Genomic DNA, 26,523 nt, shown 5'->3' with positions numbered 1-26,523 from the left:
CTCAGAGGAGGAAAGGAAACTGCAAAATGGGTGAGGGTGGTCCTGGGCTGCTCTCAGAACCAGGCTCAGTACTTGAGACTGCAAGAAAGACCTCTAAAGGTGCAAGCAAATCCCTAAAGGCTGCCTTCAGGTCATCCTCATGGCTGTCTGTTTTATTGACAGAAGGTAGTCCTACTTGAGGCACCTTTCCTCAGGCTTATGCTGGTCCTACTGGGATGGTGCTGCGAACCCAAGACAAGTGCTGGAAGTCCTCCCATCTGCCACTCACAGCCTCATAGTGAGATGTTTGATAAACCTGTCTGGTGATTGGGAGAGTTTTCTGATGAAGAAAACCACCATGAGCTGCCCCAACCATCCAGGCCACATAATTTTGTCAGAGATTTGGCACAGAAATTCAGTAAAAGTTCTGATTCTACAAATCGCGTTGGAGGGTAAACAGCACCAAGCTGGCAGGCGGTACAGGGGCTGTAGAGCCTGGGGAGGATTGGAAGCATTTTTCTGGTGCCGGCTGCTATCAGACTTTGAAATGGCATCTGGAAACGTGATGTAACTGCTAGCAACTTGGCAAAAACAGTGCATAATGCGATGGGAACGACAGCGCTCAAAACCAGGCAGAGCTAGTCATAGCGCCCACTATGATGGAAAGGGCTCTCCTAGCCCAAGGGTATCCTGATGTCCATCAGAGGGACATATAAATAGACCTTGAAGAGGGCAAAGACAGCAACTTGGCGGCATTCCCTGGCACCTCCTCAGGCTGATGTAAGCCCACGTGCTGACTGGCTCCGCAGCAGCTGAGGGAATCCCGGTGATGGATGTGTGGCGCTTCTCCAGCACCCTGTCACCGCAGACCGCCCTGCACCGCAGGGGGACGGGGCTGCCCGGCTGGGTTTTCTCCCTGCCTTCATTCCTGCTGCTTTGAGTGGCACCTACAAACCTGCCAGGATCAGACCCTAGAGCCTGGGACAGGTGCCATTATAATTGCATTAATCAAACATCATTAAAAGTCTTTTTTTTTTCTTTAACATTCCTGCAGACAGTTCATTAAAGTAATTACTTGCATCAGTCGAATGAAGTCGCTGCAACTGAAGTCCCCGGTGGTGGCCCAGAATGACAGACGCTGACAAGCGTGGTCATGTATCAGCCCAAATCCTTGTGCTGTCTCTGTTTTTGTCTGTGTGCCCATCCATCCATCAGGCCAGATGCCCCATGGACTCCAGCTGAGGATCTCCCTCATCCCTCTGTCTGTCCACAGGATTTCTGCAACATTTCTGCTGGTGAAACTTAATTCATAAAGCTCTTCTCGTCTGATCCCACAGTCTTTATTACTACACAGCCCTTTCCTGGTCTGTTTGAAAGGCTTGCTTTGATCCTTCTGCTATGTTGGCTCATTCACCTTGGAGAAGAAAAACTGCTCACATGGTGACCTTCATCTTCACAGGTAGTAAGTCTTCTCCTGCTGCTTCATTCATGCAGTTTAGAGGGACAGAGCCTTCTGGGCCAGGCCAGCACTGGTGGCACTGCCCAGGTGGAAAAGTCAAGGCATGAAGGGATCTGCCCAAAGCTCTGCAGGTGGTGGTCTGCAGGAGGGCCAGGAATAGCGCCCAGGAGGCAACGTTGGCCTCAGGGGAACGTGGGCAAGGTTAACACGGCAAATGAAAACAATCTCTCTGAAATAAATGTGACCCATAAAACACATAAACATTGACTAGCCATAAACAGCATTTACTATTTACAGCATCAGAGCAGGAGGATATTTGCCAGCCATTTGCAGCTTAAAGGATAAACAGTGGTTCTTTTGATCTTGAGTTGTCAAAAGGACTGTATTTAAAGCCATTCCTTTCTCCAGTCTTTCACCTTTTACATCATTTGTTTTATACTTTATACTGATCCCACTGCTGTAAATATCACTTCTGCAGTACAGTGGTGGTGCAGCAAATAACTTTTCTGATAATGAAGCAGACTGGGAGGGACTCCTCCAGTCCCCTAACTTGTACAGAAACACTGCAGGGATAAAACATGGGAACTGGAGCTTTGACTAAATGGCAGCTTTTGTAACTATTTCTCTGAGTATTTGAAAAATGGAGGCTATGAATCTATCTCAGAAACACTCACATGGGAACGTCAAAGGAAACCTGAAAAAGACAGAAAAATTACTGAGTATTTTGCTAAACGTAGGAGTTTTCTGGTGGCTGGCGGGCAAGAAAGCTGTGTTTACTACAACCACCACGTTTGTTTAGAGTGAAATAAAACTCAACAGTAAACTACTCAGGATTTGGCTGCTTGTCTCTTCCCAAGCACTCTCCTTGCTCTGCTGCCTCCATGGCCAACTGGCGTGACTTAGCCACATTGCCAGATTCCCTCTAGGAAGTATTTACAGCCCAGGGCTACAAACACTGTACTTTCTTTTTAAGGAAAATCCAACATTTTAAATGCCTTCTGTCTGAACCCTAGTGGAAGTTTGGAAATGTCCTGACATCCTGGAGGTCTGATTTCCTTTTTCGCACAGAAAACCACTCCCTTCTGCTAGGTCATTTGCATGGAAGTGACTTATGGACTGATTCATTTTGATTTTGTCATTTCAATTCATTGCAGCGTGACATTTATGCTGCCATATTAAATGTGGTAATGGTGTATTTATTGGAAACATGTAAATATAAAACTAAAATGCCTTTTTAAAAGAAAACAAACAAAAGAAATTGGAAAAGTAAAATGCCAAATCAAAACAAAGCGTTTCTGCATTATCAGAACTAAAATGTCATTTTTCTTGGCTTTTTCCATCTAATCTACAATCCTGTGAAATGTTATGCATATGATGATAGAGAAAGCATCTCAATTTATACAGTTTATGCCATCAGACTTTCTTGTTGTATGACAGCAGAAGCCAGCAGCTTTCCCACCTGATCACTGCCTGTATCAGTATGGGTTTGCTTCCTTGTAATACTTTTTCTTAAACTGGGATGTGCTCTTTCCTGCCCCATCCCTAGGCTGGCAAATGTGGTGATACAAAGCACGAAGGCACCAAGCAGCAGGGTAGTGTAGGATTGGGGTTTTAGGAAACAGGAAAATGAGTTAGAAAAGCAAGGGAAGATGGGAAGGAGAGCACAGCACAAGGAGCAAACCACAAAGTTTGCAGTGTGCTGGAGCATCATGCAGAGCTTGCAGGTGCTGAAGGAAAACCTATCTCCTGCTTGGATGCAGAGGCTGATGCTGCCTTTCCTGATCTGTCATGCTGGGGAGGACAAGCTGTGTTTCCTAATTTCCTCCTGCTGTCCCTGACTGCCTCTGGAAAGGCATTGATTTTAATTCAGTCTCATCTGTGCAAGCAGAAGCCTTGGCTATAGCTTGGCTGTGTCACTTGTTACGGCAGTGCAAAGCTCTCTACCCCACTAAGCACTTCCAATTTCATTATTTTCCAGCTGAAGTCTCCCAGCGGTTCAAGCACTGACGGTGAGCTTCATTTCACACTGCCACGTCTCTAAGTGTGTCTCATCTGTGCCGTGACACCCAGGCACTGCAGCCAACTCATCGCAGCCGAGCCTCCCGATGGGCATCAGCGAGCAAAGCCTCACACCAGCGGTCATGAGACAACCCCAGCATCTCCAGCCCCTCCGCCCAGCCACTGCTAGTGGAGCTCAACAGACCATTCCTATAGAGAGGTCACATATTGGAGATTTCTCCAAAAATGACATTCGTCACCTGCAGCCTGAGACTAGTCTAGGCAGGGCCATAATCTGAGCACAGAAGAGCAAGGGAACATGCTGCAAACCCAAGCCAGAAAATCCCTGTGGGTACAGGCTTTGCCTTTCCCTGCCCCCTTCCTTGCCATGACACAAAGCACATACGTGCCTTTCCTCTTCCATCTGCACTCGGATAATAACAAAACGGGACCATGGGGGAAAAAATCTCCCTGGCTACACAGCTTGCCACCAGGCTGAAGCACTTGATTTTGGCAGGAGAAAGTCAGGCCCAGGATTCTCCAACAGAGGAAGGGAAGTGAGGAGCTGGGCTGTACAACAAGTGCTCCTTCAGCCGAGGGACTCGGACATGCAGGAGGTGTGGGGAGAGCGGCGTTTCCTCGCACTGGGACACGAGAAGCCTCCAACAGCAGCTCTGCAGAAGGGCAGGGCCGCTCTGGGGCCGGTGTGAGCCATTAATGGCTCGTCTGTTTACGTTGCAAGCGGGCTCGGGAAGAGCTTTAAATGCATATTTTCCTCTTGAAATATTGAACCCAGTGTTTTCATTTTCGGAGGCCTGGGGAAAAATTATGTTTCATATTTTAAAAATAAACACTGCTTTTACAGAGGTATAAATGCAGACCTATAGTATCCAGCACACCTTTGCCTCTTGCCTTATTTTCAAAGCTTTAATGTTGCTTGTGTGCCCCAACCTCTGCTAGTGAAAATATTCACCTGAAATGTATTTATCTTTCTTTGCTAATTAGCAGCAAAATGACACAGAGAAACTTTATATTTTCCTCAGCAAGAACAGCCATAGAGACTTCATTTACGGAGGGCTCTGAATGATCCCTATTCATGGCAAGCAAGTACTGTCTGCACCAATAGGGCCTTGTATGCATGGCAGAGCAACGGGCAAAACCCCATCACAGAGACAGCTGGAGGCAAAATCTCCAGGATTTTACGTTTTGATTTCCCTTTGTTCCCTACTAATTGTAAATGTGTGTGTGGACCTCTATCTGTTTTGTATATCTGAGGGACAAATGTGTCTGTGTGCATATGAGCACACAGGTGATACCAGTGTGTAGGATTTATGCCTATTTGCACCCATTCATGTATAAACACATCCACAAAAAGCATGAATGGAAGAGACCTACATGTCTGTATATATGTCACATACAAATGTATATATATGAGCAAACACATGCAATAATGTATGTATTGCATGTATTTTCATATGCATATATATATATGATATATAAGCATTTATATGTTAAGGTTTTATGCAGGGTTATTTGTACATGCACACTAATAGGTGAAGGTCTGAATGTGTTTTCTATACTAATCCACACTCATATTCTGCAATTTTCACATCCTACACAGTAGCCCTTTTAATCCCAGGGGTTCCTCTGAAGTAGGAACCAAATGAAACAAGATGCCACCAAGCTTGGAAAAGGGAAGGTGGCTCCAGACCTCAGTGACAGAAAGAGGTGAAATGGGAGCAAGAAAAAGTTCAGGTGACGCATTTGCTCCTCCAGGCTAAAAATTTCCAGCCAGCTCCAGAGAGTCTGGAAAGCATGTCCCTGGCTGTGTTTGTGTGTATCTGGGATATCAGTGGGTCAAATCCATGCTGATTTTGCATGAAAACATAGCCATGTTTTAATATTTTAATTAACACTTTTAATGTTGGAAGAGTTAAGAATAGTCTGGTAACTGCACTAAGGGCAGGTCCTTTTTTTTTCCTAATCAAAGAGCCCTTCTCTCCGGGAAGTCTCAGTCTCTGTTGAAGCACTTTTGGAGTAAAGAGAGACTCTGAATAAGGGAAAGGAAACCAGCCTTTGAATTACAGGTAGTTTGCCATGGCACTGCACTAACACAATGCAGATGCAATGGATGAGTGCTCCAAGGGTGCAGCTGAAAGGTGAGCAAAGACTAATCCATCACAGTGGAAGGGCTTTAATCAGCTGACAGCAGTGTAATACTGCAGTTAATAAAAAGAAAATAGATGCACTGCTTTGTGATGGATCCATCATTAAATTCATCTTACTCTAGTACAAAATCTCCCTGCTGTTCTTCCATAAAGAAGACATTGGATTTCTGCTCACTTGCAGCATCATCGGTCTTATTTGTTGATTCAGATTATTGGCTTCTTGTGGCAGGAGCTGTATCTCCCTCGTGTGTACGGACCTGAACGCTCCGCTGTTAAAAATAAATCAAACTTATAATCTGCCTGTCTATCCTGAGTTCCTTGTCTATTTATCTAGTTTAGACTACTGACTTCTTTCTCTCTCCCCCTGCTCTCCGGCGCAGGGGCACAGCTTCATAGAGAAGTGCCTGTTCCCTGCAGGAAGAAATTTGTTCTCCATCCTGCGCTTTTGCCTGTGCCTGCCCAAGCCTTGCTCTTTTCTTCCTTTTCCCCATTCCCTCATCAGGGCTTTAACCCACAAATTAAGGCAGGAAAGTGAAGCCCCCAGTCCCGCAGGCTGGTTTCCAGCCCTGTTCTTGGCCAGCATGGGGACTGGGCGATGATTTGTGCATCCCCCTTCCCTCCGCCGCCCCCTCCCCGGGCTCTGCCGCAGGAAGGACACGAGCCTGACACACCGCAGGGCGTTTGCTTACAGTGGCAAAGCCCAGCAAACGCAGACGGGAGCTGGTGATTGACAGGCTAAGCCCAGTTCCCCAGGGCTGGTTTCACTGGTCCCACTGTTACGGTCCCAGATTCCCCACATACCGTGCCGCTGCGGGTCCCTTTATAGCCTCCCATCCCCTTCGCCGAGCAATGGAGCCATTGTGGAGGGGCTGGGGGCCGGCAGGGCTGGACGTCCACCTCCTCCCCACCTTCGTGCAATATTTTCTCCCAGTCCTTCTCGCTTGCCCCTTGTGCCCCCCCCGGCACTTCACACGTGTCAGGGGCTGGCCCCATGCCTCCCCGAGGAAGGGCAGGTTAATACCTCCGGGCCAAGGCTCCTGCTTGCCACTCCGCATCCAGCCTCCAGCTCCTCCGCAGCCATGGACAGGATTTTCTCCACCGTGCTGCTCTCTTTGCTGCTTCTCCTCCAGAGCTATGGAGTTTGGGGGGCACCTCCACAGCCCAGAGGTAAGTGGGAGCTGAGCAGCTCCTGGGGGAGCTGGGGGTCTGTCCCCAGCTGCTGGTCACCAGCTGCCTAGGGTTGGGATGGGTTTGTTGGCAAGGAGAAGGATGAAGCAATACCCAACATCATTCCAGGAAGCAGAGGAGCTTTCTCTGGTGTTTTCCCAAGGCAGTAAACCTGCAGATGCATTTTCTTCTGCCTCCGGTCATTGCTTTAGAGTAGAAGCAGGATGCTGTGCAGAGGTGGCATCAGGTCAGCCCTAGCTGTGGCATGGCAGCAGCTTTGGGGCTCGCTGCTTTGGGCTGGAGGAAGCTTCCCTGTGCCTCCGAAATGTCTCCTCCTCGGCACAGCTCTGCAGAGGGCTGGCTTGGCTGGGAGCTTGTGGAGGATTTGGCCAGACCCTCCAGCTCTGGTTAACCTCACCGAGCAGGAAGGTCTGGGCCAGGTTCCTGAGGCCGGGCCTTCCCTAGGTTTTACTTCAGCCATCCTTGAGCAAAACCCAGCTCTGTTTGTATTTCAAGAGGGGTGTAAAGCAGCCAGGTGGGAGAGGAGCCACTGGCTCTTTGAGGTTGCAGGGTGCAGCTCCAGTGTCTCTAAATCCTTGCTTGCAATTCGTGTCAGCAAGTGCTAGACTCAGAAGGGAAGGGCTGGTGGCCTGGTACCGAGAAAACTTCTCTTCCAGGGGCAGGCTGTGGCTTATGAAGGGGAATTTTCTGATATACTGACCAGATTTTTCTTACTAACTTGGAAAGGGAAAGTTATCTTTGCTGTGGAACCACTAAGCACTACTGAAGTCAGAAAACCGAACAGAGCAGCCATTCAGCCCAGCCCTACTGTGAGCCATCACTATTTCTAAAATAAACATCTTTTCATTCTGAATTACTAGGCAAGAGTCTTGTTCTCTTAATCAATACGGGAAAGGTGCCCTAAGAGAGATTTTCTGCTAAATCAGTTCATGAAGTTCAGCTATTCCTGAATAACTTCAAGGGTGGACGTTTTTAATACTAGTGGAGGATTTTACTTCTGGTTTAATTCTACTTTAAAATAAACAATGTTGAGTCAAGATGTCACTCGGAACAAGTGTGCCTGACTGTCACCTGCTGGAGATAACGCAGGCCTGTCCTGCAGAGCCAGATGTGCACAGCAGCTGCGACCAGACAGGCTGAAATCCCAAAGCTCCTGATGCCTTATAACTTTTTTTCTCTTCATTTCCCTGAAATATACTTCACTCCCATTAAAAAAAAAAAAAAAAAAAAAAAAAAAAAAAAAAAAAGTTATTTAGAGCAAAATCGCAGAGCTCCTATGCAAAAAGAAAATATACTTCAAAACTTCTATAGGATCCAATTGTTCCTAAGGGAAAAAATAACTTTTGTTCCTTGGTTTATCCCTAAAAATGAATGTGATGCATTAGCTACAGTGGCAAAGGGGAATATGTACTTTATTTCTGGAGGAGCTGATTGCAAGACCTTGAGCTTTTCTCTGTATCTTCATTTATCTCCTGTAAAATGGGCATAACCTACCCCTGGTAGGGGGATTTGCAATACTGTAGAAAATGGACTGCCAACTGAGTTTTTCCTTCCTCTGCAATGAATTATTATGTCAAATCAAAAGTCCCCCATATAGGAAAAGGTTCAACTGCATTTTAGTTGAAACTAGAGCATCTGAGGAAGTAACCGCTGCCTGCTTCTCTTCTACACACAGCATCATTTTGAGGGACCTTTTCTGGGAGCCAGAAGCAGATTCAGCATTAGTGTCTCTCAGGAAACTAACCTGATTATATTCTTTATGGATATATCACTGGGTATTTATTTTCATGTGTCTGAAAGACTGAAAGCCACATTAGATTTCACACTGAGGACCAGCTATAATATTTATGCCATAATTTGGAACAGATTTGTTGGCCCAAAAGCTCACATTTAAAAATTTACACAGAAACCTCCTTTATGATATAACCTATATCATCTCTCTCTATGGAAATCAAATATTAGCAGAGCACTTGATATCCCTCAGAGACAGGCTAAACGATAGGAAAAAATAATAATAATATCAGAATGTTATAGGTCTGGTGGGGAAAATGGGGCAATTCATTCAGAAATTCATAAAAAATATCAGCCCTTTTTATGCATTGCTACAGCTTAACATTAATATGGAAAGAAAAGAATGAAAATTAGAAATTAAAAAAGAAAAATATTAGTCAGCTGTTTGCATTGCTAATGTTTCCTGTTTATCCATTTATTTTTTACAGTGGATACTCATGCCTTACTATGATCTTGCAGAAATTATCTATCAATGGCATGGTTCTACATATCTGTTGTGTTCTCCCTCAACAGCTCAAAGAAAAAAAAAAAAAAAGTGCTGGTCTTTGCTGTGTTACAGAATTTCATTATTAGTGACACTAGCTGAAAAACATGCGACTGGGTTGTGTTATGTTCATTAGTTAATCTGGGGCTCTTGCTTCACAACTGAAACTGAACTGCCAAGTGTAATGCCTGCTTCTGGTCAAGCATGACAAAGGCACAAGCTCATTAATTAATGTCCTTGTGGCTTGGTTTTACATGTCCAAAACGCAGTAACTTCTTTTGAGACTTCCTTTGATACAGAAGTGCATATAACGGGCTCCAGCTCACAGCTTTCCTCCTCCCTCCGTGCTGCTGTGAGTGAATTAAGTTTCGTGTCGACATTAGCAGCAGCCTGGTGTTACAAGTGGGCAACCTGCTCCCACAAGCGCAGAGCTGGTATCTCATCAGCTCACTGCTGTAGAAGTACATGTTGTCAACCGGTAAATGTGTTGTTCTTCCAGACATTTTTCTATGAAAGGGAAAAGAACATTTAGAAACATGAGGTTAAACTGGTCTCTGTGGGCCTCTCTAAGAAAGAGAAAGAAAAGATTGCAGCTTGCAGGTCCTCAGCTGTAAGATTTTTTTTTTATTTTTTTTTTTCCTCCTTGTATATTTTTCTCTTCTTTTTCTTTTATTTTTTGTCTTCCTCCTTTTTGTTTCCAGGCACCCTGTGTCGAACCAAGCCCACCGACCTGGTGTTTGTCATCGACAGCTCTCGAAGCGTGCGCCCACAGGAGTTTGAGAAAGTCAAAGTCTTCATGTCCCGGGTGATTGAGGGACTGGATGTGGGCCCCAACTCCACCCGGGTGGGTGTGATCAATTATGCCAGTGCTGTCAAGAACGAGTTCTCCCTCAAGACACACCAAACCAAAGCTGGGCTCCTGCAGGCGGTCCGGAGGATAGAGCCGCTATCCACTGGGACTATGACTGGCCTGGCCATCCAGTTTGCCATCAGCCGGGCTTTTAGTGACTCAGAAGGGGCCAGGCTGAGGTCTCCCAATATTAATAAGGTAAGGAGGCTATCCCTTGCTTGGGAGCTCCCTCTTTCAGGGGGTATGGTTGGAAAAATTGGAGAGGAGGAAAGGTGATTCTGTTTGTGTGGGACGATACTGAGACATCCTTGAGATGTTAAATGCTTTGATTGCATGGGGCGAAGAGTTGGACAGAAGTTGCTGGGGTAAATTTAATCCAGTTTCACCAGCTCTCCTCCCTGGCTGGAGAGTCTGTGCTGTGGGACATGGCTCCCAGCTTCCAAAACATGCCACCGTGAGATGCTTGTTTCAGCCAGGTTTCCTAAGCCTGAATGTATTTGATGATTATTTGTCATCTTCCCCAGTGCACTGTAATAAAAATGCTTCAGAATCCACCATAGTGAAAAGTGAGACAACCTTCTGAAAGTTTCCTTTGAAATGGGCCCTTTCAGTTGCATATATAAAGCAAAGTGCTGTTTCTGTATCCTCCACTGCTCTCACAGTTACTCATAGGCTGGCTAATGACCATGTTTTCCTTTCTGGGTATTTCCTTCTTGTACACTGGCTTTAATGACTATTTAGCTTTTAAGGCTGTGGTATAAAATCAGATTAATTCCACACGTGGTTCCATCACTGCTCCTGACCCAGTTTCCCTGCTCAGGAAACTCACCCTTTAAAAAAAATACTCCCCAGATACCTCACTCACCCCTCCAGATTTGGCCCTGAAGGCAACCAGACCTCAGCCCAGTGACAGTCATCAGGAAAACTCTCTTCTGAGCAGGTGGAAAATGCATATAATTTGCGATATATGTTTTATCTAAACATCATAAATGAACCTCCTAGGCCTTTTTGTCCTGTGCCAGGTCCGCTGGCTCTCTGCTATAAGACCAGACCAGAAAAATAAGCAAAGGCTTTAGCAAGCAGAGAGAGCTTTCCACCAGCTGGACAACAGCCCAGCTTTTGGAGTGAGGAAGCTTGGGATTTTTCTCCTGATTACATTTTTGGAACGTCGGACGCTTTCCATTTCCCTTATTGCTGGTAATGCTCTAGTGAAGGCAGAGCAGTACATGGAAAGATGCCCAGGGATGGCAAGTCAAAAATAATACTGAAAAGTGTAAAACAGGCACCTATAATGATCTGTCATCTGCAAAAAGCAGCATCCTGAAAGCTTTACTGGACTGGAATTCACAAGACACCCCTGAAAAATGAGACCATCTCCCCAAAAGATGATCTAATTAATTTTCTTGTGTGCTCCTTCACCCTGTTCAACCACAGGCAACTTGCATATGTGAATGAATCCATCCTCATATTGTCTTTGCATTGTGGGGAAATTATCTGTATTTTAGTCTAAATCTGGCTTCACACAATAGGAAGAAAACCAAGAGTGATAGCCCAAGAAAATTACACTCCGAGAAACTTTCCCTAAGTTTCACTGGCAATCAGCTTCAGCAAAACTCATCTGACCAGCCATCACAATCACATCACTCCTGGAGCTTAGGAGTCAAAATCTAATAACCCAGCTCTCACAGGGCAGCTCAGGGGCCTGATGGCTTTTTATTCAAAAGGAGTAATGTTTTTTGCTTGTCAAGTGCTTTGAGGTTCACTGAAAGAAAGCACTGCAATATGGCAAGGCATTATTAATATTCTATTGTCATTAATTTTTAGTAAAGAGCTTTAAAATCCTTTAGGTGCGAGACTAATTGTTCTCATTCAACTACTTCAAAGAAATCAAGTGTGGAATCAGACTTTCACTCAAGCCTGCTGTTTTCTGGTGGTACAAACAACTTCCTGCAGCTGCCAAGCTGTGTTTTGCATTTCCCCACTGCCCCAGCAGCAGCAAACATGCCACCAGCCACCAGGCAAGGCAGCAGTGGTAGACGTTGCCCACTCCCACCACTCACAGGATTTGGGGGAGACCCACTTCTCAGTGAGCTCGGGGCTGCCCAGTTTCTCCACGAACCACTTCACTGAAGAATTGTTCCAGATCTTGCATGCAAGAGACGTTTCCTCCAGTGAAACTATTCCAGGAGAAATGAAGGGAAGGTGGCAGCTCCCCAGCAGAGCTCTTTTGCCACCTCACCAAGAGCCCAGCTTGGCCAGAGCACCCTGTGCTGGGGAAATGTGAGCAGAGGGGGGCTGCAGGTCTCCTCTAAGCAGGATCATCCATAGCCACATACAAACGGTGACTTTCTGTCCAGAAGATAAATATTATGGGAAATGTTCTTCTTTTCTGGGTATCGCTTAGCACAAAACCAGGCAACTGAACCAAAACAACAACAATAAAACTATCTGGGTGATAGTTTCTATTCCTGCTTTTCAGAAATTCTTAATGTGATTGAAATTTAAAAAAAAAAAAAAAAAAAAAAAAAAAAAAAAAAAAAAAAAAAAAAAAAAAAAAAAAAAAAAGCAGCTAAACAAGAATAAGGAAAACATTTTGCCTTCCACACAAAAAATCCCAACAGTTTGAATGCCAGACCACTGAAACATTTCAGTTGTTGAATATTGACAGACAAAAAGGCCATTTACTTAAAGCTTATTTTTTATCTCACTCCATTAATTCTTGGTCAGTACTTCCAGACCAAGGTGCACAAAGCAAGACAAAGTAAGTCCAGCAAACTCTTTCCCTTCTGTGACCTTCTTCTTTTCAGGATGTCACCATCATCTGCTGGGATGATGAATAGACCATGCAGTAATTTAAGAAGGGGAAGCTTCCAGAAACGCTGGGCACAGTCCTTGCTCCTTCACACGGCAGATATCCAGCAAGACCTTGTGAAAATTGGCACTAGGATTTTTAACCACATGGGACTGGCCAAAGCATCACAAGATCATTTGGTCTTGCTGTGCTCTGTGCTGCAAATGTCACCGCAGGATGGGGAAAAACACTATTTGTTTCTGCAAGAGCTCAAAGTAAACTCTCTTTATACCTCTATCAAAACTACAGGGGTGCCCAATTACTTTTATCTTTCTTTAGGAAGAACAACAAATAGGTTGTCAGACTGATGAGAAAATCAGGGGCTTATTCAGCTTTCTTCCCAATTCCCCTTTCACTGCTGTTACAACACGCATGTAATACGCTGCGCAATGAGACATAGCTCCCTCATTAGCTGCTGGATTGCCTACACATGGCTGCCCTAAAATATGAATATCTAGGGATGCCTGTGAATACTCTAGTGTCTTAGTTAACCGAGAATAAATTGTGTCATGAGAACATAGGGGATTTCTATATGAGAGAAGTAACACAAGACAGAGATTCTGGATCCAGAAAGTAAGGAATTCACAGCAAACAAAGAAAGGTGGTGTTAAAATGAGTAGAGATTTGACCTCAAAAGTAAACGTTTCTGAGTTTCCCTAGGGAAAATCTGGAGATCCTGTTGAGTTATTTGGAACAGCAAAGAGATTTCACCCTTTCTTAATTCTTCCCACACGGCCATCAGCTGAGCCCAGCACAACCTCTGCTGCAGAGCAGAGGCAGCCTCTGCAGGCGTGGTGGTTGCTCCTTGCTTCTGACCCGTCGTGCTCTTTTCCAAGCAAGGCACATATCAGGACTTCCATTTTTTTTTAAATGAGACAAGGTCATAACACAGAGAATTACAGAGATCCTGTGACTGAAAATCATTTGGAGGTAGGTTTAAAATAAAAGGATGTAATTTTTTTTTTTTTTTCATGCTGGAACTCTTTGCTTCAGGCTGGCAGAAAGGGCAAAAGTCTAGAGGGGGAATCCTGGGAAAAATAAGGATTTCCTGATTATCAAGATATATGTGTAAATTTATACAATAGCAAATTCACTTTAAATTTGTTTCTATTTCTCACACTCTTTCTGTAAGCACCTGGTTCTGTCCACAGTCCCAGAAAGTTTCCCTGGCTGGCCAGTGCTGGGTCTGACTCCTGTTACAGTTACTTTAGCCATGGGCTTGCTGCTGAATTCCCAATGCCAGACTCTTTTTGTGTCCAAATTCTGTTCTCTCCAAATTCCAACATCAGGTCAGAAAGCAGCATGAATATTGACTGCACTGTAGTAGATTTTCACACAGATCCATTGCGAAAATCTTTCCCATCAGATCCAGATGTGGATGCTGCTACCAGACATCTCCTGGGTTGTGCCTGGGCCTCTGGCCTATGTGGAGATGCCACCCTGATGTGAAGAAACTCAGGGACTGATTAAACTTGGAGAATCACTTTGCTTAGACAGGGAAATGCCAGGAAGACACGGAACACCTCTGTCCTGTGACAAACACTGCAAGAAAAATACGCAGCTGCTGACCGAGACCTGTTCACAGGGCAGAGCTCCTCGCAGATGTGACTTGGTGGTACATCTTGTTTCTGACAGGCTTTTGCTAAGCTCTGACTGGCAGCTCCATCTCAGAGCTGCTCAGCCCGCTGCTGAGCCAAGGGCTCTCTCTCCTGGCAGAAAGCACGACTGCATGGCTGCTGCTCCTGAAACAGCCCGGTGCTCCTCTTGGTCAGTCTGTTTGCCACGTTCATTCCCCTGAACAAGCACTGACAGCTGCCACAGGTGACTCTTTTCTTATTTCGGTCATGAGCAAAAGAGAAATAGTTCCATGTATTTTACTTACTCTCTTAGAAGCATCTAGTTGCTGAATCCTCATGTCCATAATCTTTTAATCCTGTGGCCCTTATGAAGAGCAGATAAACCTGAGCTTGCAGCCCTTCACCAGACTGAAAGTTCTGCATTTTCCCAGCTTCTCCCATCTTTTGTACAGAAGGAAAGTTCTGGACAGGGCAGCAGGTTATTTTATCATTGCAAATGCACTGGGGCAGATGAGTGCAGCACTTAGTCATCACTCTGCAGATGGGCAGAGGGGAAGGAACCACTTCAGCAGCATGGCCAGGGCCCCGTGGGAACAGGAACCCCACTCCTGACCTTACCAAGCTGACTCTTCTCCCTCCCAAGGGCGCAAAACAGCCGTCGCCGTGCTGTCCCAGCTGAGCAGCCAGTGGGTCTCCTGATTTCATCTTCAGAAAGATGGAGACCATATATGGCCTAGAGGACAACAGCAAATACCACCTTGGTGACCTGACGATGGCTCACTCAAAGCCATTGGTGCTGCTAGACAGACTCCTCTCTGTTTCTCTTTCTCTCTCCCTCTCTCTCTCTCTTTTTTTTTTTTTTTTTTACTGCTCATTATGTTTCTCCATACTGCATTACATCCCAATTAGTTGCTTGGGACTTGACAGCGGTGTCACAATAAAACAATTGTAAGGAAAAGTGGCAGGAGCAGATGAATTGCCAAAGAATGGAACTGAAGGTTTTGTGACAATGTCACTTATCATAAGAAGAATAAAAAGGAAAACAGGCAATCTAGCAACAGGAGCAGGGCTCTTGGAGGCTTTGCACTGGTTTAGGGTGTCACCATCCGTGGTGACATCCAGTTCTCACTTACATCAGCTGTCATTTTAATGCTGATGTTAGTAGGGGTAGGATTTCACCACTGCTCTTTGTGGTGGAATGGGAAATCAGAAATCATGCCTGGCACCGACACATGGTGTGACCTTACACAGATCACTTCCTCTCTTTCTGCTTCAATTTCTCCATCTATAAAATGGGGAAAAGCCTTAACCTCCTTAGTTTACCATACTCCTGAGATTCTTAGATGGACAAAGATGCTACAAAAATCCCAGAGGTGCCCTTAGTGTCAGCTGGGGGTTCATGAAAATAGTTTGGCTTGAGCATTAGTTTGCTTATGAAGAATGTAACCTTTACTTTGGTTTCCTTAAGGCCGAGATGCACCATATGTCCCTTAATTAAAACAGTCAGGTCCATGGCAGTTTAACCTTTCCAGCTCAGGAAGAAACAAACTGCACATGAAAAGAATGGCTTGTGTGATCTCAGGAAGAACAGGAAGAGGGGGAGGAGGTGCCATTTCCTTTTTTCTTTAATTTTAGAAATGTGAACCCTTCTTTACTACTCCAGGCTGTTCCACGCGCAGTAGTGATACTGAGCCCGTTTCACACACACCCCTGCTCTCTGCCCCTCTCTGTGCAGGTGGCGATTGTTGTGACCGACGGACGTCCCCAGGATGGAGTGCAGGATGTGTCAGCAAGGGCCAGAGCAGCTGGCATCGAGATCTTTGCCATCGGGGTTGGCCGGGTGGACATGCACACCCTGCGGCAAATTGCTAGCGAGCCCCTGGATGACCACGTGGACTACGTGGAGAGCTACAGTGTTATAGAGAAGCTGACCCACAAGTTTCAAGAAGCTTTCTGTGGTAAGTCCTTGCCACAACCCCTGGGTTCCTAGCCAAAAGTGCAAGTGGCTGCCAGCAAGCTTTTCACAGAAATGTCACATGTGATCATCCTTCACCCATCTGTTTCCTTTTTCCAAGGACTCGGGTCTGCAGAACAAATCAGTATAGCAGAGAGGTGCTCTCTGAAGTTGCTTTTCAAGAGTCTGAGGTTTTGTTTAGGGAATTTCAGGTTTTGTTTACAGAAGTCTCCAGACTTCATTTGCACCCAAGAGTTTGTACACAGGACCCATCTACTACTTGAGGCAGAGAAAAAGAGCCTCAAAAACAGGAGCTTTAAATAGCTAAAATCGTTGCCCTTATGTTTAAGCCTATCTGGGCAGTGCTGACGATCTGGCTGGTAATTTCCCCTGCCAGCATCTTCTGAATTCCCTGTTAAACAAGGGCTGGTTTCACTTGCTTGCTGGAGGCTGAGCCACCTTTGCCTGACTGTGCTGTTATTTCTGCAAGCCCTGTGCAACAGGAAACTCTCCTGGTTGGTACAGTACCTAACACCTATCTGCATAGTGTATAAAAAGAGCCTGACTATCCTACAAACACATATTCACGCCTACACGAACCAGTGAATGGAATGAGAGAGCTTTATTGCTTTCAAACGTACCCAGAAGCTGTAGGAGGTGGTCTATAAATACCCGTTTTGTGTCAGCAAGAGCGGCCTGGGGGCTTCACACGCCCATCCTGCCAAAGCACAGACGTGTGGCAACACTTTTTTGAAAGGTGCAATACACCACAGTGCCTACGGCAAAGTATTGCAAACACGTACACACAGATGGACCTGTAAAACTCTCTGAGACTGATTTCTTCAAGAGGTGTAAAATTTCATGATTCAACTTTCAGCCTACAAATGATGGGGGGAGCAGCTTTTTGTCGAGGAAAACTTCGTCCTCTGTAGGAAGGAGGAAAACTTTGAATATAAAGTGAGTCATGTATTATAATGAGGTGTCACCACAGCAGAAGCTCATGAAAGAAGGGAACAAATACTACATACTAAGGGGAGCAGAGACAATATTCAAGAAGGTGGCATCCAGGCCATGAATATTCGTGGGAGTTTGTGTTGGCTGCCCTGGAGTCAGGAGTCAGCCAGAGACAGGGAGGCCTGAAAATCTGTTTTGAAGTTCTGGCATTGGTGTCATTCAAAAAGAGGAAGAAAAAAATCCTTTCTGGGCCTCGCTTTTCAGATTTGTAACATGCAGCTGACAAAGTTCTCCCCATGGTAAAAACCCTCAGAGATGCATCCAAGGGAAGCACTGTGCTAAGGATTATTACAACTAACAGACAGCAGCACCATATTAACTGCCAAGTGGGTTGTTATCATGCTATGCAAGCAGCTGCACAAAACTGTCCTTGGAGATGTACCCAAACACCACCTGCTATTGCACAGCACAGCTTGTGGAAGCAGTGTGCAGTGGAAGCAGGAGGAGCTGTGCAGCACTGGCCAAGCTGCTACCCCATAATGCTCAACAAACACATGAGAAAAAGTGAGACCTTTAATGATCCAGCTACTAGTTAGACTGATAAGATCTCTGTAGCCTTGAAGGAACTCAACCTGAGAGCCCAGTGTTATAGCCAACTGCATAGCTAATAATATTCCTAATTACATCAGCTACCGTTATATGGCACAATATGCAGGTGCATGAACTGGGAAGGCCAAAAGTACAAAATACATGTAGAGCAGAACACAAACAAATAGAAATAATGAGCAGAATCCCCTTGATTTTGAAAGACTTCCCACCACCTCCTATTATTACAATAAAACCAAAAATGCTCCATTTTCTGCACAGATTTCCATGCTCTTTGTGAATAAATTTGCTACAACCAGATTTGTTTAGCTTCAGATTTGTTTTCCATCATCATTGCTGTAGCCATGACAGTGCTGTCAGTCACTGAGTGCTGCTGGCTCAAACTGCTGCAGCTCAGCTTCTGTTTGCTCAGCATCTTATAGGAGTCAGCTCCAGGTTAAGATCAGCAGGCAGAAATATTTGTAAAGAGTGAGTCTGAAAGTTGTACGTGTGAAGGTAGCTCTGAAGTGAATTCCAAGTATGTTTGGACATGAAGCCCATCCGGGAATGACAGCTGTACCTGGCACTGAACTCACTAATCATAACTGTACTATGTAGCTGGGAAAATGGGTACTGGCCAGCCCAGATGGTAGTTTGGAAACCAAATCTCATCCCGTAGCTTTGGAGAGTGAAGTAGATTATGATATGCCCAACAGACAGATGGTTTTTGCCCTTGTTGTGGAGACTATTTCTAGTCCTGGCTGTGTCTTGGAGTCAGGAGACTTGTCACTATTTCTCCTTGCTTCTTATATCTCAATTATTATCCAAGAGTAATGGCTTCCTGCTGCTTTGTATTGCTGCAGGGTGGGTTTAGTTATCACTCAGCGTATAGGATAAATATCATACCTTCTTCATGGGCTGTGTTGGCTCTGGGTTGAGAAGCCTTGGCAAGGTCCCTGTTTTTAATCTGCATCTTTTCTTGCAGTGGTGTCAGACCTGTGTGCCACTGGAGACCACGACTGTGAGCAGATCTGTATTAGCACCCCAGGATCATACAAGTGTGCTTGTAAAGAGGGTTTCACACTGAACAATGATGGGAAGACCTGCAGCGGTACGTAATGACTTTCATTTGCACTGAGCTGAGCTGTGATCTGTGGTCGTGGGGTAGGGATAAGATTGAGACATGGCACACATGTTCTGCTCAGAAAAATCAGGGAAGGAAACCACAAATGTGAATTGTTGGTGATTTTTGATTGATCAAACATATGTCATGAGCAATAAAATGATACTAGGTTTATATTTTCCTACATAATTAGGCAGTCCCAGTTGCTGTCTCCTTTCTCCCTCCTCTCATATTTTGCTTCAGCTTGCAGTGGTGGGTCAGGATCTGCCCTGGATCTTGTTTTCCTGATCGATGGATCCAAGAGTGTACGGCCTGAGAACTTTGAGCTGGTGAAGAAATTCATCAACCAGATCGTGGAGTCGCTGGAGGTGTCAGAAAAACAGGCCCAAGTTGGCCTGGTTCAATACTCCAGTTCTGTCAGGCAGGAGTTTCCTCTGGGACAGTTCAAGAACAAGAAGGACATCAAAGCAGCGGTCAAGAAAATGGACTACATGGAGAAAGGAACAATGACAGGCCAGGCTCTGAAGTACCTCATTGACAGTTCCTTTTCCATTGCCAATGGCGCGAGGCCTGGGGTCCCGAAGGTGGGCATAGTGTTCACCGATGGACGGTCACAAGACTATATCACCGATGCTGCCAAGAAAGCCAAAGATTTAGGTAGGTCTACTGAATTCTTAGTGGTTTGTTTCTCCCTTCAAGCAAATGCTGCATCTAGTATCAGTCCAGGCATCAGTCATTACCAGGTGTCTCTTACCTAGGATAGAAACAGGATACTATAGAGCAACTTTTCCCAGATGGTGCTTGGCTGTCCATGCACACTCATACAGAACATGGAGCAGCTCTGGCTGGGGTTTCAGATGAACCTTGGTTTGCCAGCAGCTGTTTTGTGCTCCCACAGCTCCTCTGTGTCTTTGATCTAAGTCTGCAGGATGTCTCTTTGCTGGACAGAATGGGGTTTCATACATTTGTTATGGGATACATATTGGTGCAGCATCTCACACAAATAAAAAGGAAACTTCAGGGGAAAGCTGAGGATCTATGCTGTTATTAGTCAAATTCAACCACCATCAGTGGCACTCACAATGAGGCAAAGACAACCAGCAGAGAGCCACATGGAGAATAACAGGAGTTGCAGGGCCAAGCGTGGTTTGGCTGTATCAGCCTTAAGGCCTGTAAAAGAAAAATAAGAAACAATAAAACAATAAACAAAGCAGAAACATGTAATGAGGGAGAAAATGTGGACTCTCTGCCCAAATCCTAGACACACCCAGACACGTTAATAGGAAATTTTCTTTAGTTTCTTATGGAACATTAAAAGAGTACAAAGGCTACATATGGATATATTTAAATGTCTAAATACTGTCAAACATACCTGAGATCTGCCCCTTTGCTGACCTCCTGCTGCACAAGTTCGCAGTCTGCTGCCTCGCCGTTAAATGGATGCAGCCCGTGTGAATACCTTCATGAACTGTTAAATCCTTCACTTCCTTTTAAGTTTGGTCTCAACCACTGGATGTGACTAAGGGCTAGCACATAGCCAATGCAGGTCAAGTACAAGCTTATGAAAAGCTGATGTCTACAAAACAAGTTGACAGGTTATGTGGTTGTTCAGCTCTCATAAAACAAAAGGTCCTCCTAAACTGCATGCATAGAAACAAGACTTCAGGCCTTGTTTCTTCCTCTTCTCTTCTCCCCACGCAGACATCCCCAACAGCTGCTACTAAGTGATTTCACTGGGATAAATAACAAGATGCTTACAACGAGATTCCAAACACGTTCCTTGCACTGTACTTAGGGGAGAAATAAATGGACACAACCAGAGGCAGAAAGACAAGGGAAAAAGGGGAGGAAGGGAAAACATTACCAAAGTCTAGACCTAAACGTGGACAAGTAGAGAAAAATTTCTAAACAGGTGTTAAGTAGCGTTATCATTCAAGTCAAGGGGAAAACTGCAGTTCAGTTCAATAGAAACTGGATTGAAACCAGAGGTGGCAATCAGTCTCTTGGCAGTGAAGCACAGTACCTGGACACATGTTCTTAACTCACAGTACGGGTTGCTTGTGATAGAAAATATGAGTTGCAATTTTAGAAAGCCGTCCAGGTACAATTTTACTGAACCCGCAGGTCTCTGTTGCACAGAGAACTTTGCCACTACATAGGTTGATAATGATTGCTAGAGGCTATTATGAAAACTTCCACCGTTTCCTTTTGCTGTATCATTGCTTCCATATTAGTTGGATGCATGATGCTGTCAAGGTGTTATAATGATCTGTCCTTTCTTGTGTCTCTAAAACATTGTTCTTGTGGTGATAGTGGTCATTATCTGGATAATTCTAGTAAAATTTAGCCTGCAAAATATTTTGGAACTTTGGGTGACCTGAAATAAGTCTATTACTGAAATAAGTAGAGGGTAAAGGAGTTAGTTTCCCAATTAACAACCGCGGAGTTTCAAGTAGGCTGGGGGTGCAGAAGAAAGGCAAGGATGTAAAGCTGATGGGGGACTGGTGCCACAGCAGCACGATGCTCCACAGCTGCCCAGCTGACTGGTTCTTATTGCTCACAGGATTTAGGATGTTTGCTGTGGGAGTTGGTAACGCAGTGGAGGATGAGCTGAGGGAAATCGCTTCAGAACCAGTAGCTGAGCACTACTTCTACACAGCTGACTTCAGAACCATCAGCAACATCGGGAAAAAGCTGCAAATGAAGATCTGCATTGGTGAGAGTGGGGGACTGGGGGGAGGGGAGGAATTAGTCGCAGCATTTGGAGAGCAACAAGGCCTAGAAGACTGAAGCAAAAGGACAAAAATGTCCCCTTCAGATGATTGTTACAAAGAGCTCTCAATTCTCAGGGTATCAAGTTTGCAGATTACTCAGAAAGGTCATGAGACATCTGATATTTGGGTGGTTGCCTGAACCGCAGCCACCCACAAATCTCAGGCATCTTGTCCTCATTGGAAGAGCCCTGCATTTGGTCAGATTCAAATTCTGGGAGCACGCTTTAAGACTCAATGGGTTTTCAGGAAACTGGAAGTCCAGGAAAGGCTTCTTGCACTGAGCCTGCCCTATATAACAATGAAATGTGGGAGTCTCTAGACAACTGGGCTTAAAGACGGAAGTGATCAGTCAGATAGTTAGAAGGAATGGCATTTTGATTTCTTTCATGTTTGTGATAGAGAATATAAGATTTGCTTTATTTTATATTTCAGTATTTTTTTCACTGTTGTTCCACTTAACACATCTTCTTGATACTCTGTTCCACAGAGGAAGATCCATGTGAATGTAAATCTATTGTGAAGTTCCAGACAAAAGTAGAAGAACTCATCGATTCATTGCAAAGGAAATATATCCTTTGGAAGCTGTCTTTGTTCAGAACAAAGTGGGTTGGGCTGGGCTTTCAGTGATCAGTGGGGAAAGCCTACACGTGCGGAAAGCAACTTAGATATGTGGTCAGAAAGCTGGGAAGTGCAACTCTTGTGTTCTGACTGTGTCTACCAGGAAGAGTCCCTGCACCAGAGTGCAAGATTCTGGCCTGACATAAGAATGGGCTGAAACCAATAGAGCCAAAGCAGAACATGCCAACCCATTGCTGGGAAGTAATGAACTGCAGGCACCAAGACTTGGGTCAGTTTTTAGGAAGATGCTTAAATGATGCCAATGAGAGAAGTATGGGAGCATGGTTCCTGCATGGGATGAAGCTGCTGCCTCTGCGGGCTGCAGGTCCTGCAAAGCAGGCCAGAATGTGAGGGCTGAAAGCAGCAGTGGCTAACACTGGACTGTGAACACTGGTGCGTGCATGCAGCTGCTAAGTCATTAAACTCCATGAATGGGATTCTTTTTTATGATGGTAAATGGCTGCCATGCAAGCATCTGAGTTGGCTGCCTGAATTTCTCCACAGAACTGGAGGGAAGGAGGGTCATCTACAGCACAACACTTCTGCCGTATTGTTAGGGACACTAAAGTCAGGCAAATTGCATTGTATAGGTCCAATTTTTCTTAGTTGGCTAAGCCTCCATCCTGAGGGACTAATTCCCACATAACTGCAAACACCTCTGGGGAGGCGGGTAGGATCCCATCTGAACTGAGTCTGTGGGATTGCATTCTGTTATGCTGGGTTCCTTCATATTGCACAAAGACCAGGAATAAGTGGTGGGAAGAGAAATAAGGAAAAGAAAAAGAGATGCGGGTAAGATTCAGCCTTCTCATGAGAAAAGGAATTAGTGAAACATTGGAGCAACTCACAACAGGGTTAGGGACAGGCTTCATTACATAGCATCTTAAAAACAATATTCTAATTTATACACACATTTCTGTGGTTTGTTATGTCAGTTACACAGTATATTTTCTCCTCTTTAAGTCAAATTGAGTGAAATCTGTGACTTATATTATGCAAAAGGTCAGAGTAAATCAGCAGTTCTCACCCAGCGGGTTGCCGCTCCCAGGCACATCACGAAAAGCAATTAGTGAAAAGAGCAGAAAATTGCGACATGGTATAACTCCAAGAAAAGCACCCTGCTCCACTCTTCATGCAACCCATAATGCTCCAGGTCAGGAATTCTCTGTCAACCTCTCAAAATACAATCTAACCATTCCTGTATTTTTTTACTCTTCCTTTTATAGTGTTTTATATAGGTGCATGTGAGTATGTGTGTTTGTGTGAATGTTTTACCTTCAGTAAAAGTTGAAAAACAAACAAACAAACAAAAACAAACCTGTTCAACCTGAACAGTTGGGGAAATGCTAGGGAGATGATTTTTGGCGTTCCACTGCTACCTGCTCCCAGCCAGGTAGTTCCAGTATCTGTGCTATAAGCCTTGAGCAATCAATCTCCAACGTGCACTGTCATTTTTTCTCCTTAACTCTTGCTTACTGGAAGCTGTGGCAAAAAGGATTGAAGCCCTGGAGAACAAGATCATCTAAGATCCCAAAAGAGTATTATTTCTCTCCTTCTGAGTGTAACAAAACTAGAAATCCTTCCTTTGTATGGAGGGCAGCTCAGCCACAGTGCTATGGCCAGCTTGTATTTTTAAGAGTCTAGTCTACATGCATTTGTTTAAAAGGGAAAAAGTATAACAGTAGAGCAGACATTGTATAACAGGCAGAGCACTGTGCGTGACAGAGAGCTAGACCATGCTAATGTTCATTGCATCATGTAGAGTGCATATATAAAAAACCTGGGAAGATTTGTTTTTGATTTAAAGCTTAATATATATGTGTGTGTGTTTAAAGGTACTTGACTACGAGTTCTGTGAATCCTTGCTGTGTTCTTCTGCATCTTTTGTTTCTATGCATGAGGTAATTTAATTTAAAAGTCAAAGTGATTTAAAATCAACTCAGATGCTGAGTGTAAAAAGTCAATCCAAGCAGCTGATCGTCTTGTTATTGTAAACATGAAGCATTTGTCTGTAAGTAGATGAAATATAGTAATGATCTCTAAGTGTGCATTACAGATAAGATAGGATAGGATGCTGCTGCTAGTTGGGTTTATCCATAGCTACTGTAAAATACAGAAAGTACAAAAGCTCAGCTTTCCTAACTAGCAAATGCCCTCACAATGTTTCAGTGAACTAGCAGCTGTCCGAGCTAGGCCAGTTCTGGTGAAGTCCTGAGATAACGTGCAATGAGCCAGTGGCCATGGCTCTGTAGATCAAAGGCAGTCCTGTTAACACCAGCCCCAGGAGATGTGCTCCTCCTCAGCTCTCTGGTCTCCACATCCAAAACCCAAGCTCCGAAGCATCATTAGCACCTAAAACACAGGGAACTGTTGCTGAAGCTGCTGCCTGCTGATGGAAAGGGTGCTCTCATCACAGAGGTGACCAGAGGCTCACAGCTCCTTCCTTAGCCCACGCTGTTAAGCACCTTCAAAACCAGTAAGTTCATCTCAACACCTTTTGGACTGCCTTTCCTGGATTCCCAATGCTGACAAGAAAAAAATAAAGAAAAAGAAAATGGTGTGGGCCAGAAGCATCTAATGCTGCCTGTCTCCTAGTGCTGCAGTCTGGCTAGGAGAGGAGAGAAGAGGCCATGGCTATGCATGCCACGATGGCGCACTGTTGAATGTGAGCACAAGGGGTTGGGTTTGGAGGGGGTTTTATTTTTTATTTTTTTTTGTATCAAAATATTTATACTTGAGACTATGTGAAAAGCTTTTCAGAATAACTTGGCCTGTTCAGAAATGAAACCATAGCAGATGTTTTCTGAGTAAATATTAAAAGTTTGCTGAAAATTTTAAAAGTGATTTTAGACGTATTTCTTTGCATAAGTTTGACGTAACTGCCTGACAACACCTCTCCATAGGCTTGGTAGTGGGTGGGAAAGCCTCCATCTCAAGCCACAACCTTTTATTTCAATGCTAGAGAAGAAGCACATCCATAGAGATACTGAGACCGTTCTCTCAAAACAAAAATCTTTGACAACAAAAATCCATTATTATACTCTTGGACTTGGAGGAATAAGGCCACACATTCCCAAGCAGCATCTCAAAGACTACAGTCAGTTTTTGATAGCTAAACCTAGTTGTCTCAGTCAAATAGTGTACAGTCTGTAGATCCAGAGTAATCCCTAGCAACTCCTGTACTTACAGGGATAAGATTTCCATTGTCTAATTATTCACATATAAAATCTAGACCTCTGAGCTTGAGCTTCTTATGTTACATTTGTTTCTCAATAGAAATAGACACCACAGGGCATAATTTTCAGGATTGTCTAAATGTGCATGTCTTAGTGAGACAAAGCAGTGCCGGAGCCTATTTCTCGTTATAGATTATAATGACTCCTTCAAATGTATGCAACTAACACCTAAACACCTCACCCGGGGCAACTGAGCCTCCTCTGCTTCCATCTGAGGAATCTTTTTCCGGGTTTTGCAGAATCACTTTCCATCTTAAAGAGAATATATTTATAATGGGGAAAAAAAAAAAAAAAAAAAACACACCACAGTCAGCAGAAGAAAAGAATCTGCGTGTGCTGGTTTTCAACTTCTCGTTTCACCAAGGTTTGCCTACTCTGAGCTCCTGACAGTTCAGAATCTCACCTTGCTATTGAATAACATTGCGTTTCAGCACAGTGCTACAGACAGTTCAAGAAAAAAAGCATCTGCAAGCCAGGGTCCTGTATTCATGCAGATAGAAAGTGTTACACAAACAACCTGCTGGTGAGGAAGTGAGTGAGTAGCAATCCAGGCGGCGGGTGTGAAAACAAGGTGAAACATTCAGGGCTGTAAAGGTTCATCTCCAAGAGTCAGGAATAATGAACCCATGATGGTTGTGGATGAGAAGATCTGGAGGCTGCAGACAACTGAACAAGGCTTTGCATCAGCTCTTCTCTCTGTCGCTTAATGAGCTGTTGATCCTAATCTCTGCCTCTCTGTTTACAACTAGGTTTCAAATATAGATCAGAAAACATCAGATTGTGGAAATATTTAACAGTTCTTACCATGACCCCTACTGGCTTCACTGGGAAATGGACTGGGCTCAAAAACCCTCCCAGCACCACATATCCTGGGATGAGTCAGAAGTGGTTTTGTTCTATGGAAAAGTCAGAGGAAGAGATAACAGCAATCCCT

The 26,523-nt window shown here is 44.6% G+C and overlaps 1 protein-coding gene across 1 annotated transcript; it reads left to right on the top strand.

The window, feature by feature from the left end:
- Positions 1-6,639: 6,639 nt before the first annotated feature.
- On the top strand, positions 6,640-25,193 carry MATN1 (matrilin 1). The gene is made up of 8 exons (XM_005015446.6): positions 6,640-6,771; positions 9,769-10,115; positions 16,081-16,303; positions 18,824-18,949; positions 19,205-19,618; positions 21,525-21,677; positions 22,223-22,303; positions 23,830-25,193. Exons 1-8 carry the CDS (start codon positions 6,684-6,686, stop codon positions 23,877-23,879), a joined length of 1,482 nt encoding a protein of 493 aa, XP_005015503.1. The 5' UTR covers positions 6,640-6,683; the 3' UTR covers positions 23,880-25,193.
- The last annotated feature ends 1,330 nt before the right edge of the window (positions 25,194-26,523 follow it).

The sequence above is a fragment of the Anas platyrhynchos genome, chromosome 24, assembly GCF_047663525.1.
Source record: "Anas platyrhynchos isolate ZD024472 breed Pekin duck chromosome 24, IASCAAS_PekinDuck_T2T, whole genome shotgun sequence".
Classification (NCBI taxonomy): Eukaryota; Metazoa; Chordata; class Aves; order Anseriformes; family Anatidae; genus Anas; species Anas platyrhynchos.
This window is presented reverse-complemented; position numbering and strand designations above follow the sequence as displayed.

Excerpts from the sequence above, each read along its gene's own strand:
- MATN1 (XM_005015446.6), top strand. The coding sequence starts at position 6,684 with ATGGACAGGATTTTCTCCACCGTGCTGCTCTCTTTGCTGCTTCTCCTC. Across the intron at positions 6,772-9,768 it reads GGCACCTCCACAGCCCAGAG|GCACCCTGTGTCGAACCAAG; the intron begins GTAAGTGGGAGC and ends TTTTGTTTCCAG. Across the intron at positions 16,304-18,823 it reads GTTTCAAGAAGCTTTCTGTG|TGGTGTCAGACCTGTGTGCC; the intron begins GTAAGTCCTTGC and ends CTTTTCTTGCAG.